Genomic DNA, 22,092 nt, shown 5'->3' on the forward strand with positions numbered 1-22,092 from the left:
CCTAACATTTTTAGTGGTGTAGGTAAAAGATGGGATGCTAAGAGCCCCTTAGGGGGTTAATAGTTGATTGAAAGTGGGTGTGAAGGGAGAAGGAGGAAGCTAGGATGACTTGGTGTTGGCCTGGATGACTGGATTATATACTGAGATGCAGGAGATGTTTCGGGAGCAGAGGTGGAGGAGGATGTGAAACACCTTTGAGAATTAGACTGAAAATATATATTTCTCTGACACCAAAAGGGTTAAAGGTAGAAGTTATAGATGTGGTCTCATAAATACAGGATATTAGATGGCTAGTCAAGGGGGAAAGTTTACCAAGAACCACACAGAAACCAGAATCCTGAGGTAATATAGTGGCCATGAAAGGTTGCCTTGTAAAATTGTGGTGGAGAATGAACTGTCAGGAGAAACTCTAAGAGAAGCTATCAAGATAAACAAGGAAGGAAGGAATTTTAAGAATGAGGGAGTGGTTAGTAGGGTCCTGATGCAGAGGGGCCCCAGTAAGGTTTGACAGTTAGGATCTGCCAGGATACTTTAAGGTCAAATGGTAAGAACAGGTGAAGTAGACTAAAGAATAAAATGTTTAATGTTAAAATTACACTGTGGTTTTGAAATCTTTGAAGTGAGGAGAGAGAATGCAACAAGGATTTTCCATGGTTAAGGGAGGGTGTTAAAGTAAAAAAAATATAATAGAGGCTGTAACACCTTTTCTTTGTGAAACCAGGAAATAGCAAAGATACTGAGTTTAAATTATTGAAAGTTAAGAATAATGCTGAGTGAGAGAAAAGGGAGAACACATTTAAAGAAACTGACTTAATGGAAAAGAGACATTTTTCATCTTTTATAACATTGAAGGGAATGGACTATTAAAAATTTCTAGGGAGACTTGGAAATTAAGGGACTCCCTTCCTGCTGGCCTCAGTCTCTCCCTTCTCCCTCACTGAATTCAAAGCAAGACTGCGTATATGGTATAAGGCAAGAAGAAAGGATTGAAAGTTTATGCTAGAGGGAGGAGAAGGAAAGGGAATGACAAAAGAGAGGGTAAAGGAGTAATGGAGAACTGTGACCACAAATGAAGCTGCATAAAATGCATGCACGTTTGTAGATTTTTTTTTTCCAGCAGGGCTCAGATCAGTAGCAAGTAATAAAGCAAGGAAAGTAGAGTTTTATGGTAATCCTCTGTTGGAGATTTGTGGGACAGGTGCAGCAAAACAAGATTGCAGATGAATGACAGTCCCTTGAGGTTTTTGTAGGGTTGAGAAGCCTTTATGTAAAGTCATGAAGGGAGTAGAGCTAGCAAATGGGGTCATAAATGGGGAGAAAATTTGTCAAAGGGTTTAGTTCAGTCACTCAGTCGTGTCTGACTCTTTGCAACCCCGTGAAATGCAGCACGCCAGCCCTCCCTATCTATCCCCAACTGCCGGAGTCTACCTAAACCCATGTCCATTGAGTCTGTGATGCCATCCAACCATCTCATTCACTGTCATCCCCTTCAGCTGCTGCCCTCAATCTTACCCAGCATCAGGGTCTTTTCCAATGAGTCAGCTCTTCGCATCAGGTGGCCAAAGTATTGGAGTTTCAGCTCCAACATCAGTCCTTCCAATGAACACCCAGGACTGATCTCCTTTAGGATGGACTGGTTGGATCTCCTTGCAGCCCAAGGGACTCTCAAGAGTCCTCTCCAACACCACAGTTCAAAAGCATCAATTCTTCAGTGCTCAGCTTTCTTCACAGTCCAACTCTCACATCCATACACGACTACTGGAAAAACCATAGCCTTGACTAGACAGACCTTGTTGACAAAGTAATGTCTCTGCTTTTTAATATGCTGTCTAGGTTGGTCATAACTTTCTTTCCAAAGAGTAAGCATCTTTTAATTCAATGAGATCTCATTAGAAAAAACCCGGATGCTGGGAAAGATGGAAGACAGAAAGGAGAAGGGGGCGGCAGAGAATGGGATAGTTAGATAGCATCACCAACTCCATGGCCTTAATTTGAGTAAACTACAGGAGATAGTGGAGGACAGAGGAGCCTGGTGTGCTGCAGTCCATGGGGTCGCAAAGAGACTCCACTTAGCAACTGAACAGTAGAGGTCCCAGTGAGATAAAATGTGGAAAAAATTAATCTAGTCAGAATATTTGCATTTAAGATATTTAGATATATATTTGAAATAATAGTCATTTTTATAGATAAAATATTTCTTATTTAGTTAATATTTTCATGAGGAGTGCTTTTGACTTGCATGATTTTGCTGTAATAGTCAAGAATATATGTCTGTGGAAGGGCTGTACTTTTGCTTATCAAAGTGTTTATTTATGATATTAGTTATAGATGAACTTGCTATCTCTAATTGGTATCTCCTCAAAAAGATTCATACCTCTAATTCTTAATGCAGTGTCATGATTTATTTCCAAAAGTTGAAAGTGTAATTGAAGAGAGGTTTTTCTTCTGGCACTGAAAGAGCTTATCAGTTTGAACTGAATTTCAGAGAACTTTGGCCCTCCTAACTTCTTAATAGGAGCTTTCATACATTCTTGGGTTCTCAACCTTTGTTATAAAAACAGATGCCCGGCTTTTTACTCCAGAGCTATCAAATTAGGAGTAGAGCAGGGATGGTCTGTAAGTTTTTAAACTTAAACTATTTTTAATGAAAAACGATAAATTCAGTGGGATTCCTGAGTCAGATTTGCATATTCTATATTGTTGATATTCATAGTAATCAGTAATGTTTTGCCAGTTTATTGATTTGATCACTGTTAATATATGAATAATTCTCCATATCCTTACCAGTATTTGTCATTATCTCAAGTGTTTGCAAGTCAGATTGTTGATTAAAAGATTAAGACTTTTTATCAGTAAGATTGGATTATGCAAGTTTTTGTGAGATGCTTTATTGGCTTTATTTTGTGAGATAGTTTGGGCTGAATTCTAAGTAGCTGAGGGTGAGGAAGCAGCTCATAGTAATCCTCATTGCTCCTTTTGATCTCTTCACTATTTCTTTTCTCTCTTCCATTATGATATTATGCTTGTATTTCCTTTCTAATTGGTGGTTATCAACCTTGGTTCTACTCTAATGCTTGAATTGATTAAATGGATTCTCATTTGAGGCTGTTGTCTCATTACCTTTAGGGCATTATAGTTTGCAAAGGTTTGTTGGGATTTCTTTACAGTAAGTCCTTCTTTATGGAAAATAAGAATAACTCCTAGGGAAGAACAGCAGATCTGTCTCATTTCAAAAATAAAATGTGTATATTTACAAAGGATGGAAATATCAGCAACTTAATTTATTGCCTTTTCTAACATTAATTTAGGTTGTATATCATAAGTACACAATGTAAAGTGTTAGCATTTTGAAATACTTAATGAAAGTACATTTATAAGCAATATGTGGGCTATTCAGTGTAATTATACTTTATTTAACACTTTGCATCAAGAATATTCCATTTATTTTTACAAATGACTCTTTAGGTTGAGAAGATCTAAAAAGTGAAGTTTTATAGTTTGTTTCCTAGAATTATAAGCTAAGTTTGAAGATATCACTGAGTCAACTGTTGAAAAGTGAAAATCATAACAAAAGTAATGTTTAGTGGTGGTCCAGTGGCTTAAGACTGTGCTACAATGCAGGGGGCCCAGGTTTAACCCCTGGCCAGGCAATTAGATTCCACATGCCAAAACTAAAACCTAGCACAGCCAAATAAATGAATATGTATATTTTTAAAGTTATGCTTATATTTGAACTTACCTTACACTGGCATGTTTTTGCCATTAAACTAATAAACTTGGAATGCCTACCATGCTAAATAATTTAAATCTTTGTTATTCAGGCAGAAAAACAAGTAGAAACTGAGGAGGCTGGAGTAGTGACTACAGCAACAGCATCTGCTAATCTAAAAGTGAGTCCTAAAAGAGGACGACCTGCAGGTAGGATTGTTAATGTTTAAGTATCTGGCTTGTGATCAGTATTCTAATCCATTTAAGTGCTGTACCTCAGCTGCTTTGGAATAGGTGAATAGACACTTGGTTATGTGTAACATACACATTTTAAAGAAGATAAACATTAAGGTTTCTGCTCTCTGATAAGGTATTTAAATTTGAAATAATTGTTTGAAACTTTTTCATTTTCTGTTTATCCTCATTACATTTTCCGTTAATAGCAGCTAATGAGGCTGTGGTGAGATATAAATTCTGTGACTAATGGGTTTACTTTACCTCTTAACTTCAGAAAACTTGAGCTTTCCAGATGGAATCGTAATGAAAGCAAGAGAACACAACATTTGAGTTATCTAAGTTATGAATTTTTAAATTTTTGTATTCTTTCTTTATTAGGACCTATATAATATGTAGATGTCTTCAGCCTATTTAAAATATTTTCCTAATTTGGCAAATAGGAAATTGTTTGGAAGGCTCTATCTCTAATACAAAGTAAAACAAAGAAAGTTAGCCAGGATAGAGACAATTTTTTTTCCCTACTTCATAATATAGGATTCTTAATGAAACAGATTTAAACTGAGTAATACCTCTGCCTCAAATTTGTTTATGGATCAAATTAATGGTATTGTTAGAAAATTTAGTGAATTCTGATTAAGAATTTTCAAAGTCGTGAACATAGATTTACAAATGATATTGTAGTATGTATATGAATGTTGAGTATAAGGGCTATTATCTACTATAAAGTTGAATTTTGTGACATTCCTGTTAAAACAACAGTGAAGGATGTTCTTTTAAGTCCTCAGCCATACTAAAGGTAAATTGAAAATAACCTTGATTTACTTCTCTAAATTGTTACTCATTTGAACGAGGATATGATTTTTAAAACCTAAAGTAAAAAAAAACTAATTATATCTGTAATAACTACTAATTAATAGTATGTATAACTTTTATATATGATGTCTACATCTTGGTGGGAAAACTGGTAGTTACAAAAATTTTCTTCCTGTGAATGTTAGCCACAGAGGTCAAGATTCCAAAACCAAGAGGCAGACCCAAAATGGTAAAACAACCTTGTCCTTCAGAGAGTGACATGTGAGTATTATAATTAGTTATGCAATAAATAAGACATTTCACTTCAAATATGTATAAACATTTGAGTTTCTACAAGTTTTTATTTGCAGATGATTATTATTGCTATTTTGTATTTCTTAGAATTATGAGAGATTCTTTAAAACATAGTTTTATTATATAAAAAGTTAAAGTTGACAGGGAATCAAGAAAAATCTGATATGGTTTCATTAATCTAAGACATTTTCTTATATATCAGGATGTAAGATACTCAGATAATGCAGGGTAAAATTTATAATCTCTTCGTTTAAAGAAATTTTTAGACAAAGTGTTTATTACCCCACCCCCAGACAAAGTATTTTTGAAGCAATTTCCACAAATCTTGCTCTTCCAGAATAGCCTTTATTTCAAAATAACACTTAAAATTATTTTTGTAAATGAGTCTTTTGGAATGATGACTTCTTTTAGTTAGCAACAAAACAATCAGTATTTCCGTTTTCCTTCCTTGCCACCGTTCTTTTCTATGTGGATCTTGTCTGTGTCAACTTTCTGGGTAGAAACTTCACCAATAGGAATATATATCTAGACAAGGCAAAAACTTTGTATCTGTTGTGTTCGAGGATTTTATAGGAAAAGACTCAAGTATGTCATTTAAGAATGGATTTACAATGTTTTGAATGAAAACAGTTTATTGGAAATTTCAGTTATAGAACAACTTAAGAGTGTTGGTACTTTTTAACCAATGTATGTTGAAAGAGTTTTATTTTATTGCCAAGCCAGCTGTTTAAATATTCTCAAAAATAGTGGCAAAAAACAACATGGTTTTAATTACTATAGTGAAATTAAAATATTAAGTACATGCAGGTGAGTTTGTTGTTAAACATTTCAAATGAATCTCTCTCATCCCCTCTGTAAGATGTCTTCTCTAATCAAGGCATCAAGTCTTGGATTTCATGATCAACTTAAGGCCTTGATGTAGAGACGTAGGAACTAAAACACAGGTCATCTGCTCCCCTCTCCCCTTTATATATGCACTTTGATCTGGGATAGGGAACCATAAATACTCCCAAGGACAAGATTATGAGACATACAGCAGTCACTGCTCCCTAGGAAATAGGAAATTCTGTTGGGAAAATATTGTGAGATCCCCATTTTATATATAGGATATTTCCTTGAATAGGTTTGTTCCTAGTCCATTTCTCTCCTTGACCTTTGGCCCATTCTTTGGAGAGTTCTCTACTTTTTTAGTATCATCTTTAGTTGATCTTCTTCAGTATGAATAGTTGCACTGGAAAGTACTACCCTCCTTACTAGCTAAGCAGCTTTCTTAGTTTCCTTTCATACTTTCAGGAGTTTGACTCAAGATTCCTTTTTAAATCTCCATTACTTTCCCTTCATGCAGATTGTGATCACTTTTGGTAGTGTAACAATACTTCATTGTTAGTGTATGTGTCCATTTCATTCTAGTTAGCTTCATGTGCAGTGATGTGACTCATAAGGCTTCCCCAGACATGCTTATCTTTTTACACTTAAGTAAAAGTACTTTGAGTTTATATGTTTTCTTGAAAACCCACTTCTGGTTTCTTTTTCCTACAATCATTTGCTTATCAGAAGGATCAAGGTATCTCAGTTTGAATTCTTAAGGAAAGGCTGGCAACTTAATACATTACCTTGACTGGATCTTTGACTCCTGTCTTTGTCTGAACTTAAAAATCTTTTATAGGCTGGAAACAACTTTCACCACTGAGATGCATGGGATTTTTTTCTCCTTCCTTAGCTGTCCTGTTATTTTTTGAACTTTTTCTTAAAGTACCCGATAAAATTTATGTTGATAACAATCAACTGGAAGACGCCAATATTTTTGTCTTGAAACCTCTTCACCTAAAGCCACAAATTCACTGAATAAAGTTTCTTTCCAGTTATCATAGACGATAGTTTCGTGTGTTGTATAGCAGGGTTTCAAATGCAAAGCAGGTGTCACACGTTCTAGGTTTCCATGATAGACCACTCCAGTAGCTTACAATGTTTATTTCTCATCTGTGCTGTATGTAGGCTAGGCATTGGCTGTTACAGCTACTCTTAGCTCTGTATCTGGACAAAAACTTAGTAGAGTGCAGAGCAAAACTATATAAACCCTTTTAAAATGGAAGCTGTCCACCATAAGAACAATGGGTGTCTCTGGTAGTGACAGCTTCTTTGCAGTGGGTCCTGAAATGATAAGACAGTGGAATGGAGTCCAGAAAAGCTGAAACCATCTCCTAATCCTCATGTAAAGATCTGTTACAAGTCATTGAGATATTTGGGGCTTTTTTTTAAATTAAACTATATTTATAATTTCCTTTAGTATAATTTTCCTACCATACCTTGACCTGTTAATAGAGAACTTATCCCCAAGAGGTCTATTTTTCACGGAAGATGGTAAGGAGGGAATTAACTAAAGACTTAATTGTAGTTATGTTTATGGGAATTCTCTGCTTTGATACTGTTTTTAAAACTTAGAAATAATCCATTTCTTAAAAGCATATGATACACATTTTAACTCTATCTTTAAGAGAGAAAAGTAGGCATGTTTCTCCAGTATGTGAGTCATAATTCTTAAAATGTTTATTCCTTGTATGTATACATTTTTCTTGTTTAGAATACGTTGCTAGAAGCAGACATGTGGGGTTAAAAGGATATTTTTATTTTTAATACCTGCCTCTTTGCACAGGGGGTAACATTTTGGGGGAGGCAGTTGGTCAGTAACTTTTAAGAGCCATGGAAATGCCTTTTATATTTGATCCTGTCTTCTGCATCTCCACAAAAAGATCATTGTCAAAATATTTAACTTGTGAAAATACTAAAGTGATTTTACTTGCCTGCTTTATCTTCCATTGATTAAAAGTAAAGGGTGAAACCCATATAACATTAGAAGATAAACATAGCCAATGACAGTTATGTGACAAAAAATGTCTAAAGAAATAAAATGTGGGGTTTTTTTTTCTTTTGCATGTTAATCTCTTAAGGGTTCAAGGAAGCAGCTGTCTGGAAAGTCAGTTGATTTGGAATTGAGATATTGGGCTAACTGACCTTTTTGCACCATCATTTTCTCACCTGTTAAATGGAATGGGTTGGACTGAATGATCTGGGGTTCCTTGCAGCTTTTAAATAACATGAAATTCTCAATAAAATTCCTTGAACACTGCATAATATTAATTGGCCATATATATAACCATTATATGCATGAATTGAGCCTTTTAAATTGCAAGGAATATTTCTTCAAATTTTAAAATGACTGTATTTCACCATACTAGTTTGATTCTGCAATTGTATTTTTGCCTATGTGGCTAAAATCTAGGGATCTCACACACCTTACACACTGCTGTTCCCCAGAGTCAAAAATAGTACCATGGCATCTGAGATGGTACCCAGTATTATTTTTAAGTGAATGAGCTACAAAGAACTTAGAAAATGGGGGTGGGGTGGGGTGGGGAATCACTCTTCTAGTGCCACTGTAATTTTTCTATCTTCTAACTTATATTAAAAGGATGTTCTTTTTTGTGTGTGATAGGCTGATAGTGACCCTTCCTTACATTTTACTTGAAGATATTTAAAATTTGTTTTTAAATAAAAAACTATGTATAGCTTATTGTTACCCAAAATAGTTATTAACTCAGAGATTGTGGTTGAATGACAAGATACATAAAAGTTTATTTTTCATTGTTTTACCTGTGAATTATAGGATAACTGAAGAAGACAAAAGCAAGAAAAAGGGGCAAGAGGAAAAACAACCTAAAAAACAGCTTAAAAAGGATGAAGAGGGCCAGAAGGAAGAAGAAAAGCCAAGAAAAGAGCCAGATAAAAAAGAGGGGAAAAAGGAAGTTGAATCAAAAAGGAAAAATTTAGCCAAAACAGGGGTTACATCAACCTCTGATTCTGAAGAAGAAGGAGATGATCAAGAAGGTGAAAAGGTAGAATGTTTGCATATCAAATAAAACCTTTGTTTTATTTTTAGTTTCTTGTGTAGTTCTTAATCTTTAGATCAAGATTTCAGTATCTTTAAGAAAGTCTATAAATATGATTAAAAGTTAAAATGAATTTCTTTACCTTTCTGAATAAACTTCAGTTAGCAGTGTTAAAAAGCAAATTTGAAGCTTTATTGTACATCATAAGTTTACCTTACCTTTTCACAATTAAATGGGAGTTAAAATGTTGTATGATAAACTTCCAATAACCCCATCTACTTAGAAAAGGTAGGAAAGTAAAGAATTAAGCCAAGTAAGTTGTGACCAGTGACAACAGATGTAAAAAGGTAAATTTATACATGGATTTATATTATTGAACTCAACGAGCATTTCAGACCTATTGAGTGTACAGTTTATTAGTGGTACTTTATTTGGATGCAGCAATTTAGGAGTTTGATTAAAGTTATGAATTCTTTTCTGTATAAAAACAAAAGTTTCGTGTATAGCCTTGGAAATCTACTGACCCAGGTTGTGTAGGTCTTTCATTTATGTTTATCTAACTTATTAATACCCTGAGAAGCCCCGGACCTAAAATTCCATAGGTTGAGCAGGCACTTGTCAGTAAACAGGTATTGAAGTCACAGTGTAGAGGCAAACAGCCTAATGTACTTCATTTTAATCCATATTAACCAAAGCATGTCATTCCTATAGTAATGCAGTAAATAGATTATGAATCCCAAATTGATCAAGGCGAAAGTTAAATTTAGATAGCAACAACATGTGGAATTCTAAGATTTTTTAAAATTAGTAATTGTCCCTTAAGAAAACTAGTTGCTGCTTTTCTCCCACAACTGTAATCATAGAAGCATTAGTCACTGACTTGATAGTTAACTAAAACCATCCTAATTCTCAAATAAAACAGAAGAGAAAAGGTGGAAGAAACTTTCAAACTGCTCATAGAAGGAATATGCTCAAAGGACAACATGAGAAAGAGGTTGCAGATAGAAAACGCAAGCAAGAAGAACAAATGGAAACTGAGCAGTAAGTATTTTCTTACTATAAATTTCAATTTCTTTAAGCCAGCATGAAAATTTTAAACAATAGAATCTCATTTTCCAGACTTTCTGAAGCCTTCTAAAGAAGTGACTTTGCCTATGTGTTAGAAAAATGTCTTCAGTATATGATAATCATATTTCAAGCTTCATTCTTTTCTGAGTAAAGAGGATGAAATTCACTGAGATAATCACCCTATGAGTTATTTTTAATTTAAACGGAAAGTGCAGATAGGGTTTAACTGCTTCAAGGCTTTGTAGAAAATGTCCTCATCCTCTACTGTTTTCTCATATAATATTAAATACAGAAAGATGATAAATTAGTGGACAGAGAATGAAAGAAATATTTATCTTTGTCATACCACCAGCAGGCCTCCCCCAGAAGACCAGCAAAAATAACAAAAGCACAGTTGGAAACCCATGAAGCCAGTACAAGTAAATCTGAAAGGCTGACAGGGTTTGCATTAGATGTGTGCAATATAAATCAAGATAATAAGTTTTGATACTTGGAGATAATATATACTTACCATGGGGAATTTCTTCCCCCTTTAAGTTTATTCTATAAAATAATTTTATAAGGAAAATAGCAATGACGATGATTAGGCTTTATGTGTTTATTACATTTGTTTTCTTAGTTATCTTTAGACTGTCTCTTCTGAGGTCTTTCTCTGAAAAACGTTTCTTTCTTTGTGAAACGTCTTGCATTATTCTGACTAAACTGTTTTTTTGTTGTTTTAGTGAGGAGGTGATTTTAAAAACATGTTGTAGGTCACTAAGACAAACTTAAGCAGTGAAATTCTTAAAAAAACTATTCTTAAATAATTTTGTACCTTTTCTTTATATAATAAATCTGTAAGCTGAAAGTCTTGTAAAGTATAGCATTTGACCATCTCCTTTCTTAGTTTTTTGGAGGATATATAAGCAGTTTTAGCTATAAGAGGGAGTAATTTAAAAATTGATTTAAAGCTCAGAAATGTTACTCCCTTTAATCTGTTAGACTTGGACCATTTATGTAAATATTAGTTATTTTTTTGTTACCTATCCTTTCCTGTCCTTTCACTGAAAAGTTGTTGGACTGTTTGTTGCTTTTAACTTTATTGTGCTCCCCAATTTAAGATATAAAATTAGTTGTTGCTTAGTAAATCTAGCCCAATCCTTTAGTATCTCAAAGTTAATCTTTATGTGTTTCAATTTCTTTTTGAATGTCCTCCGAATGTAACTTTCTCAAATTCTAATATTTGTGTTTTCTTTCCTTCTTCTGTTATTACAAAACTTTGTACTTGGACAGTTTTGCTCTGTAAAGCATTTCAGATGCAGCTTGTATGAAATGCATTATGCAAAAATAAAGTTTATTGTATTGTATTCCCAGCCAAACAACATGTAATCTACAGTAATAAAAAATATATCTCATTTTGGGCTCAAAGCATTAATCCAGTTACTGAAAAGAGAATACAAGTGGAGCAAACAAGAGATGAAGATCTTGAGACAGACTCATTGGACTGAATTTCCCCCTCCCCCCTTTTGATGGAAGAATGTTCCAGATTCTAAATTGAGGACTTCATTAATGGCATTATTACTGTGTTATGATTGTTAAAAAACATTTCCTGTAAGGTACACACTACATACTAAGGTCGGCCATCATTCCTGTTAAGTTTTTTACCAAGCTTAAAATGAAGCTTTGTGTTTGAAAGTTACAAGCTCAGATGAAGATGGTGGTTGTACATTATTTCATTTAGAAAATATAAAAATTCATTTTGTTTTGAAGCTAGGTGTTAAACTGGAGTAGCTATATTATACCCCTAGAGAATGGGGCAGTTGTGCCCTTCCCTTGACATTCCTTTGTTGTTTAATTCTTTAGAATATTAATAATTGTTTTTTTAATCCTGAGAGATTAAATAGTAGACTTGTTAAGAAAACAAAAATGAAACTGTAACCAAAATTTTAAAATAAAGTTTTTTTAAAAAAAAACAACCTGATTTTTAGATATTTTTTGTTCTTGTCTATTTCAATTGGTTTATTATAGTAGGGCCCGAACTCTAAGTCAAGGTACTAGAAATTATTAAGAATTCATTTTTAAATGGTTATTTTTGTGATTTACAGTAAAATGGTACCTTTTCATTTGTGAAATGGTATGTAAACACTAGTAAATGTCATTTAAGTTTGATACAATGGCAAAAATAAATCCCACTTTATTGTAATATAGTAGCATTATAGTCTATTTAATCTTGTAACTAACTTTGAACCCCTCAAATTACCTACCTTTTGGAGATGTGGGAACAATTACATCAGTCTAATTTGAAGTGCTATTTTAGAATTCATGAAACAGGCATTCTCTTCCCACTATGGCCTATTTATCCATTGACCCTGCAGTTGGTCTTTTAACACACTATTGTTGGAATAAAATTGCACAAAAGCAGCTGTTAAAATTTGTAATGCCACTGAAAAAATGCCACTGATTGTTAGATTATTTTGGCATGTTAATTTTTATGTTGTTTTGTTTATACTAATACTAATGTGGCATTGGAAAGGTCTAAAAATTATAGTCAATTCCTTGTGATCTAGGTCACTTAACTATTTTAAAGAAAAACTTTTACAAAAGGGATTGTGGGCATTTGGTTATCAGTCAGAGTTCCAATGTTTTTGAAATATTTGTGTTAACATTTGATAGGCAGAATAAAGATGAAGGAAAGAAGCCAGAAGTTAAGAAAGTGGAGAAGAAGCGAGGTTAGTTATTTCACTTTCTAAGATGTATAATGTTATACACAGAAAGGAAGTTTTACAGAAACTTAATTGTATACATGTTGAAATCAGTCATTTGATATTCTTATTGTACAAGTACACATTTTAAATCCCTAATGGATTCTGTTATGTTTTGCACTTTTTAAGTATCATCAGGTGAACTTGAAAGGTGGTCATGATTATTATTTTACTGCTCCTTATATGATGAAGTCAGATTTATTTTATTGTAACACTGCCTAAAGGAAGATGTTTCCCCATTTCTGACAAATCTGGTTTCAGATGGATATTTTAGTTTTGGTTAAATATGTAAGGAAGAGGCAGGTGCTAAAGGATTGAGAAGGAGTTAGTGGATGCAGACCACTTATTTTAGAGACATGCAGCTACTCAGTGATTCTTTGCTTGTATGAATATTGGTTTCCTAAACTAAAGACTAAAAATGGCAGATAATTTCTTAATGATGTAAGCAGATTACTAAGAACATTTTTTAAAAATTACCACTTCTTTCCATTGTACTTTGCTTTAGATTATACAGAAATACTGGTTTTGGAAAACTTATTTACTGTGTTTCACATTTTAATTTATAGAAACATCAATGGATTCTCGACTTCAAAGGATACATGCTGAAATTAAAAATTCACTCAAAATTGATAATCTTGTAAGTGTTTAATACCTCATTTAAAAATACAGTGCTGCTTTTGTAGGTTAATGTTTTTTTCTAACATGGTTTGATAAGTATGTAAATTTGAGATAACAGAATGTTACTGGCTATTTTGTATGCCTTGTTTGAGATTTTGAAAATAATCTCTGGATTCTATGGGTTGTGGTAATTAACAGTTATGAAATTACTGTTTTGTCATGAAGGATGTCAACAGATGTATTGAGGCTTTGGATGAACTGGCTTCACTTCAGGTCACAATGCAACAAGCTCAAAAACACACAGAGATGATTACAACACTGAAAAAAGTAAGTGATCTTTAGTTATGCAGATTTTTAAAATTTGCTCATTATCACCACTTTGTTAAATAACATTCAGAAATCAATTAGGCAAATTCTGAGCTTATCTTTTGTTTTCTCAGATACGGCGATTCAAAGTTAGTCAGGTTATCATGGAAAAGTCTACAATGTTGTATAACAAGTTTAAGAACATGTTTTTGGTTGGTGAAGGAGATTCTGTGATCACACAAGTGCTGAACAAATCTCTTGCCGAACAAAGACAGCATGAGGAAGCAAATAAAACCAAAGATCAAGGGAAGAAAGGGCCAAACAAAAAGCTAGAAAAGGAACAAACAGGTATGTGGTAGTAGTCTGTTGGAATTACTTTTTAAAAATGGCTTTGATATTTAATCTTATTAATGCCTTAACCTACAGTAGATGATGGGAGTCCCAAAAGAACTTAGCAGAGTCTGCTCAATCTTAGCTAAACTTTTATCAAGTTTAAATTACTAGTAGTTATTTAGTAGTAGTTACTAGTAGTAGTAGTTGCTATTGTTTTAATTTAAATTAGGGAAAATTTCTAACCTACAGAAAAGTCAGGAGAAGTGAACTTCCTGAGTCAGCTTCAGCAGCTATTAATGTATGATCACTGGTCTTTTATATCTCCCAAGTTTTTCAGTGACACTCCTGAAGATTATTTTGAAGCAAATTCCTGTGCCATTTCAGTCATAAACATTTTAAGGTGTATATATGAGCGAAGCTTGAAATAGAACCTGTAGTACAGGTTTGCTTGTACTCCAGGAATACTGTGGGTTCGGTTTCAGACTGCTGTAATAAAGTGAGTCACATGGCATACAGATTTGTTTACCCTATACTAAAGTCTTAGTCTGTCTAAAATGTGCAGTAGGGTTATGTCTATAGAAATGACATATCTTATTTTCAGAATGTTTAAAAAATGTTACAGCAAGTGAGCCTTTCATGAATTATAGTAACATCCAAGGCATCACTATATGAATATAATAAAATATAATAAATGTCTACAGTGTGAAATACTGTGACAATTACCAAAATGTGACACAGAAAGAGTGAGCGAATGCTGTTGGGAAAACGGTGCTGATAAACATGCTTGATGCAGGCTTGCCATAAACACTGAATTTGTAAAATGCAAATGCAGGATCTACGAAGCACTGTAAAGTGAAGCACAATAAACTGAAGTGTGCCTGCACCATTGGGAACGTCCCTGATTCTATGGTACTAAACATGTTGGCAGCAGCTCCCTAACATAGAAAAACTGTTCAAAACGAGTTGGATTTTCTTAACTCATTTACTAGGGAATGATAATGATAACAAACCAGAGGTTTGATAATGAAGTAGTATTTACAGGGAAGCCATCATCATTTTCTAAGTTAGAAGACAAAATCATGTTAACTATTTTGCCACCTTCTGTTCTTAAATACAAAATTTTACTGTGATTTGCATAGCTTTTTCTAACAACTGGAATAAATCACAATGCTCTAAAGAGTTGTACCACCCTTTAGTAACTTCCTGACAGCAGTAACAAATGGAATAATCAGATTAGTAGTCTGTTGTTTTGTGGATAGATATAGATAGTAACCCTGTTTCTTACTGTGCCTTGTCTACCCAAAGGATTACAATGCAATATCACATAAAATACACTATTAGGAACTTTGGGGCTATGTTTAGTTCTTGAATTTGGGTCTTTCTAATACTTAAGATGTCCTCACAGTTCTAACAGTTTTCCCACTGGTATCTTTCTAAAGGTTCAAAGACTCTAAATGGAGGATCGGATGCTCAAGACAGTAATCAACCACAACACAATGGAGACAGCAATGAAGAAAGCAAAGACAACCACGAGGCCAGCAGTAAGAAAAAGTGAGGACATATTTTAGTGCATTGTAATGTTTTAATTTTTAGATCACATTGCTGATCCAAGATCGTTTGTGTAAGGGATTATATTTTCATGACTCACTTCCTGAATTCAGGAGTCAAGACATCAAAATGGCCAAATTATAAAGAAACTTTACTTAAAACCAATATGTCATTGTATTCAAGAGAATAGAGCTAAGCAAGAATCCTGTTTAAAAAAAAAATAACTGTTCCTTGAACTCGTTCCATTGATAACACCTGTACTAATGACTCATGTCCATACTTACTTGACTTTTGACAGAATAATGCAGAAATTAGATCTAGAATCATAGGTTATGTTCCCATGCTAAAATAACTAGATATGGAACCACAGTTACCTAAATCTTGATTAGTCCACTGTACATTTCAAGGATTTAGAACCAAGCATCCTTTCTAATTTTGAAATCAAGGAAATCTTTCTCTTCTGAAGATTTATAATATGTTGGTACCATAGATACATTTTCATGTTCTTTAAAGAGAACTCATTTTAAAGCTAGAAATGACTGAAAAGGGCCTGGGCCATGATGCTTCCCTTTAGTTATTTTGCTTGATCTGCATATTACTTTGGGAAGAAAATACAACATAGTAAAATAAAATTTACAACAGAAAATAGTTAACATTTTAAAAAACATAATGCACATATGTAGTATCTTTTTTTTCTCCTGAGGAACAAAAGCCCCCTAATCCCAGTTGTCACACCTTTTTTTCCCCTTTTTCTTTAGGCCATCCAGTGAAGAGAGAGAGACTGAAATATCTCTGAAGGATTCTACACTAGATAACTAGGTTGACATACCTGGAATATAAAGAACATTTGAGAAGTTTGTAATGGTTTTCATTTGAAATATTTAGACTGCTGAAAGTTTTAAATTTTTATAAACATAGGTTTTGATGTTTAAAACTTGTTTTGAGGGAGAAATCTCCTTATCTTTGTTTAAAAGTGACTAAACATTGCTAATTGTACTTGTGCAGTGTTAACAGCTTCATTATACAGTAAATGTGAGGGGGAGTTCATTTAGGAAGTGTTAAACTGCTTTTCCAGACATCGGTTGTAGTATATTTTCAGTTAGTGTGTGTATGTTAATGTGTAATTGATAGTAGAAAAAAGTTACATTTTTTAAAACTGCTACTTGTATAAACCTTTTCCTCTTTTCCCAGATACTGTGGGTTTTGTGCATAGTTTTTACAAAAATTGGATTTACCAGACTGTCTTTTCACTGTTGTGGGTTTTGTAGAAGTTAAGCATTTTTATGGTTGATAAAATGTTACTTCTATACAAGTACTCACTCCTTCCTTTCTCTTATCAAAAGTTGACTTTAATCTCAGTCTACCTTGTGCTACATTACCCTACTGCTTGGTAATAATGTGCAGTCTGTATGCCTTTTTGTATGACAACTAGATACCCAACTGACATTGAACTGACAATTCTGCAAGGTGCAAAACTCATGTTAACTTCTGAAGGTAATTTAGTTTTGTGGCTGAGAATTCAGTGAAAGTCACATGTGAGTTTCCTGCAGTAAGCAGGAGTGTATGAAGGAATGAATCTGGCTTTTAGGGTTCAACCATTTAAGATCCTTTATAGGCAGTAGTAGCTGAAACTGAGAACTAAATGATAAAAGTTTATTTTTGAGAAATGTCTCGAGTTTCTGAATTTTTTTAAAAGTCCCACTCATTAAAGAAGTCGTTAAATATTTTTTTAATTGGAAAAAATGCAATCCATAATGCTTTTTGCAGTAAATAAAAAAATAAATACTATCTAAGGAAACAAACCTATTTGAAAACATGACTATGAGAAGGGAATTTTTATTTCTAATGCATACATGTGACAGGATTGCAAAAAGTTACTCTGAGGCAGTAGACAAAAGTAAAGGAGTAGTCTGTATTTTCATGTATATGGACTAAATCACAGTGAACAAAGGTTAACACAGAATTTTAAGAACAACTTTAACAAACAGGATTTCTAAGATATTTTGAATACTAGGTCAGTTGGTGGTTTGCAGTAGCTTAAAAGATGCTTCTCATGTTTGGAAACTAGGAATACGGGGAAAAGGCTTAAATACCAGTGTTTGCATGTGACATGCATTGTATGCTTTGACCTCTCAGTAATTTTTTTCATCTTTAGATGAAAACTTGGAATCATTTCAGTAATTGGAGTCTTGCTTTTGAGAGGCCTTACAATGGAACTAGGACCCACTGTTCTGAGGGAACTCTGGCTATTATACCTGTTTGGTCCTTACACAATTTAAACTTGGACAAATTTATTCTAGTTAAGCCATAAGTGTCAACATGTAAACTTGTTTTGATTAAAGAATTTTTCTATCAAACTTCACTAGTAAATTACTTCTTTGCCATATAAAAAAAGTGAGATGGAATTCTGGACTTGCTTCCCAGAGAGTATAACGTGGTCATAGAAACTGTATTGTTTGGGGACAGAGGTTACTAAAACATAAGCTCAAAATGACAAAAATTAAGGAAATGCCCTTTAGTGACCCAAGGGATCTACACAGTTTTACCAAGAAACCACAGACGATTGAAATTCTGGAGATAACATTGTCATTCTGAAACTTTATGTCTGATACATTGCTCTAGTCAGTTGATTTATGTAGCGTTAAAAACACAGTTGCCTTCTCTTTAGTCTCTCTTTAAGAAAATTTTTTCATTTTTATCTGATTGACAGATAAACCATTCTCAGAACTCTTTAAGGAAAAGTCATATGAACAATTACCAATTTTCAGGAGCACTGGCTCAATTTAAATTTGTTTTTGGTCAAAACTCCACAGCTGAATAAGTCTGGAAGAGATGTTTTAAATGAGATAGCTGGTGCCCCCAACCAAGCATGTTTTTTTAAATGTATAAGCAGTATCTATTTTGTGCCTTTTTTTTTTAAACCACCAGGTAACATTTAAAAATAAGTTTACAAAGAGTAAGTTATGCAGTGACCTAGCAGAATCCATTGTTGCATGTTTTCTTAGCTGCTTTAGCAAAATTTCAGATGTATCCAAACTGGAGATGCTGAACACACTATATGTGTAAACAGCTTGACTAGAATACCTTAAGCCTCACATCTGCTAGTATATCCTGTGACTTCCAAATAGTAGTATGATGAGAGTTTACCCGCTTTGCTGATGCACTGATTATAGCATACCCACACACACTTACCTGGTTACAGATGTCAAGATGAGGTGTGCCATCTAATCCTAAGGCCTTCACTAACACAACTTATTTTGTCCCACTGGCCAGAGAAAGGATCTACTGGAAATAAAGTCATAGTTATATTAGGCAGAAAGGTGTTTATAATTTGTTTATAATTATTCATAATCTGCTGTGTAATTTTGTAACCTTAGAAATGATAAAAACACTGCAGTTTGATCAGGAGAAAGGTCAAATAATCTTTAAAGGATACTGAGCCTAAAATTCAGTATCTAGAATTATTCTGGATAATAATTTTGTGCATGTCCGTCCACTACTATATAAAAATTGATTTATTTCTAACAGGATATTAATTAATAGGTTCATGACATTTCATATCTGCCTTCTTCATTAGATAAAATGTTATATGTAGTTGAACAGTTATGTGTTTAATACTGAATTTTACAGCTACAAAATCCCTGATTCGAGGCATCTTTTATACCTACTTCAAAATTAGTAGTTTCAACATGAACTTAGGTGGGAGACACGTATAATTGATACGCAGCACATTGGCAAGTTCAAAGACAATACGGCTACTTTTCCTCTAGATCTCATTAGGAAATGAAGATAGGTATCTCAGCCTTTGTAACTTTGGTGGGGATGTTAACTTTAAGAACCACAGAGTAATAATCTCAATAAATAGCAAAACAAGAATTTTAATAGCAGTATAACATTTTAACTGACATTCTAATTTCTCTGCCAGTAAAATGAGTTGATTGGTACAAGGGATACATTAATGCTGCTTTAAGACAATACACTTTCTGGAATTTGCTGTTTTGAGAATATGAAATCATGAAAATAAAAGCAGAGAGACCCTTTTAGAATGCAGTTTAAAAATAAAGGAAGCAAAAATTCATTTTTACCTGTGGAACTTTTAAGAAATTAGATAAATCTCAGGTTTTCCAGCAGGATTTTCAGTTTGTTCAAATTGAACCTCATTGGAAACATGGAAGTAAACATTTAGGCAATAGTAGCAGCCATGAAGGGACCTCTTAAGTAGCTTATGCTGATTTTCTGGTGTACTGACTGAGCCAATGAATACAACCACTGGAAACAGGTGACAGGTCTTCTACATACCACAGTTGACTTCACTGATTTAAGTGGCATTTAAGTCCATAAAACATTTTATTGTTAACTTTTCAAACACATGTCTTACAGGCTTCATCAGTTTTTTATTTATATGGTAAATGTTCTCAGCCATCCAGGGAAAGTGGAATTCAGCTGAATATAAATATAACCTAGGAGAGAGAAGGTGAAATTTAAGTACATTTTAAAACATTTGAAATGTTTAAAAATTTAACTCTGCTTAATACTTTTCCAGCAGAGTATTAATTAAATTTTCCACCAAAAAAGATTTCCAGAGTATTTCAATAAAATAAGTAGCTATAATTTTCTCTGATGGATCTAGACCTTTCTCAAAATTATCAAAGTTGTCCTCTGGCCCCAAATGAGAATTGGATAACTAGACGATCATAACAAAGGTACCAGAAGAATAAAGAGCTGGGCTCTTCATTCATGAGGAAAAACAGTTGTTTTCTTTTTGCATATAGAATACTGGGTACCATTGCCAAACAGTAGCGATGCAGAGCCAGCAATCCATGGGATCTTGATCTCCCATGTCCACTCAATGGTTATGTTATATACAATCTATTTTTTTTTAATTATAAAAATATTAAAACTGTCATATGTTTTAAACTTAATAGCATTTGTGATTCTAAAAAGTTCTCGTCAAGAAATGAAGCTTCAATTTAAGTGTTACTTCTGTGAAGTTATGAGTATATACCCAAGCTCTTTATACATTCATTATTCATGTAGTGAGAGTCTTGAAGTGTTTAGTTAACATTATAAGAGTTCAGTGTAAAATTATGCAATAGCTCTTCTGAATACTGTATTTATTAAGTACTTTTATTCTTAATCTCTCCATTTTTATTACAGATATTTGAAGGATATTTACCTTGGAAGCCTCATGGTACAAGGTGTAGCTCTCATATTCTTCAAAGAATTTTCAAAACACTTCCATCACTTGATGTATCTTTAGGAAAATTTTGCTAATGGTAGATGAGCAAAAACCCTTCTGGACAAAGCAAATAGGCAAAGTACAGACTGGGAGAAAACCAGAATACTTATGTCTGACAAAGGATTTGTCCTACAACTCAATAGCCAACTCACTTAAAAATGGGCAAGAAACTATATTTTGGAATAAATATTAATTTAATTCAAACATTTAAATACATTCAGACTGCTTAAGAAGATCTGTGATTTGAAATTTTGTGGGGATGACAACTTTAGCCAATTGTTTCTGGTGGATCCTGTCCCTCGTTGGCATTTCTTGGAAGTAAAGTAACCAAGTTATTTCACAAGGGTATACTTCTGGATATTAATTAAAGGTTCCAGGATCAACATAGGGATAAGCGAGGAATTCCCCCAGTTTGTTGCCTTCTGCATCATAGTGGAGCATTCGGAAGCAAACATCACAAAAGAAACACGGGTCCTGTGGTGCAAAACTGTCATTGTTCGTCACCCATCTGTAGTTAAAAAAGATGTTACGTCATTACAATCAACTTTTTCATGCTTTAATGTGCTGTAGTATGTATAGGTAACATTCCCACTATTGCCTTATTCTATCTTATTTATACAGTTTAATCCTTTATATAAATATTGTATACACATATATAGGTACAGACATAACACTACCAGTATTCTACAAGGCAAAAAGGACAACTTTTCTCTGAAAGATTTCTCCTTAAAGGTAAGTAGAAAAGAATATAAATCCTTATTTGAAAGTATCATATGCTTGAACGACATACTTAGCCTTCAAACATAATCTAGAGTTTAGGATAAAATGTTAACATACAGAGGGTATACAAATAGTAATATGGCTAACTGTTAGTCAACTGAGATTTTGTTTTTTAACGATGTCACATTAAGTGAAAACGATATTTTTCAGTCTGTCTGAATTGTGCATCTCATGGAATGTTTTGACATTCCGGTTGCCATTTTGATCTGATAACTGATTTATTGTGTTTTTCTATTGATCATTTAGAAAAGCATGTTGTGGTGGGGAACCCAAAACACACTAATGACGCTAAACTCTTCCCTTTTCCTCTGGATGGTTTTATGAGTGATTCACAGTTAAACATCTAAAGATGCAAAACCACAAATCTGTATAAAACCATATTTTGACCTCATTAAAATAAAAATGAGACGAAGTGTTATTTTTATCGTGGAGACGATGTGGATGAAGCCATTTGGAAACTGCTGACAAGAGGCAGAAAGAGAACCTGGCTCCCTGATGACAGCATCCAGCATAAGTTATC

At 33.6% G+C, this 22,092-nt stretch overlaps 2 protein-coding genes across 8 annotated transcripts in view; one reads left to right on the forward strand and one right to left on the reverse strand.

Moving 5' to 3' along the window:
- Positions 1 to 17,910, forward strand: part of PSIP1 (PC4 and SFRS1 interacting protein 1) — a 39,306-nt gene extending 21,396 nt beyond the window's left edge. Inside the window, exons 7-16 of one of the 5 annotated variants that reach the window (XM_018051938.1) lie at positions 3,822 to 3,918; positions 4,944 to 5,019; positions 8,717 to 8,945; positions 9,862 to 9,980; positions 12,660 to 12,715; positions 13,315 to 13,385; positions 13,592 to 13,693; positions 13,807 to 14,020; positions 15,445 to 15,556; positions 16,312 to 17,910. In XM_018051938.1, coding sequence (XP_017907427.1) covers positions 3,822 to 3,918; positions 4,944 to 5,019; positions 8,717 to 8,945; positions 9,862 to 9,980; positions 12,660 to 12,715; positions 13,315 to 13,385; positions 13,592 to 13,693; positions 13,807 to 14,020; positions 15,445 to 15,556; positions 16,312 to 16,372 — 1,137 coding nt within the window. In that variant the 3' untranslated portion in view covers positions 16,373 to 17,910. The other 4 variants (XM_018051942.1, XM_018051941.1, XM_018051939.1 and 1 more) reach the window with 4 other exon arrangements.
- SNAPC3 (small nuclear RNA activating complex polypeptide 3) overlaps positions 19,414 to 22,092 on the reverse strand; it is a 38,523-nt gene continuing 35,844 nt past the window's right edge. For 2 of the 3 annotated variants that reach the window (XM_018051945.1, XM_018051944.1), the window contains exons 8-9: positions 20,730 to 21,300; positions 19,414 to 20,013 (exon numbers count right to left, since the gene is read on the reverse strand). In XM_018051945.1, the coding sequence (XP_017907434.1) occupies positions 21,153 to 21,300 (148 nt within the window). In that variant the 3' untranslated portion in view covers positions 19,414 to 20,013; positions 20,730 to 21,152. The remainder of the gene's footprint in view (positions 20,014 to 20,729; positions 21,301 to 22,092) is intronic. The other variant, XM_018051943.1, reaches the window with a different exon arrangement.

This window comes from Capra hircus, chromosome 8 (assembly GCF_001704415.2).
Source record: "Capra hircus breed San Clemente chromosome 8, ASM170441v1, whole genome shotgun sequence".
Taxonomy (NCBI): domain Eukaryota; kingdom Metazoa; phylum Chordata; class Mammalia; order Artiodactyla; family Bovidae; genus Capra; species Capra hircus.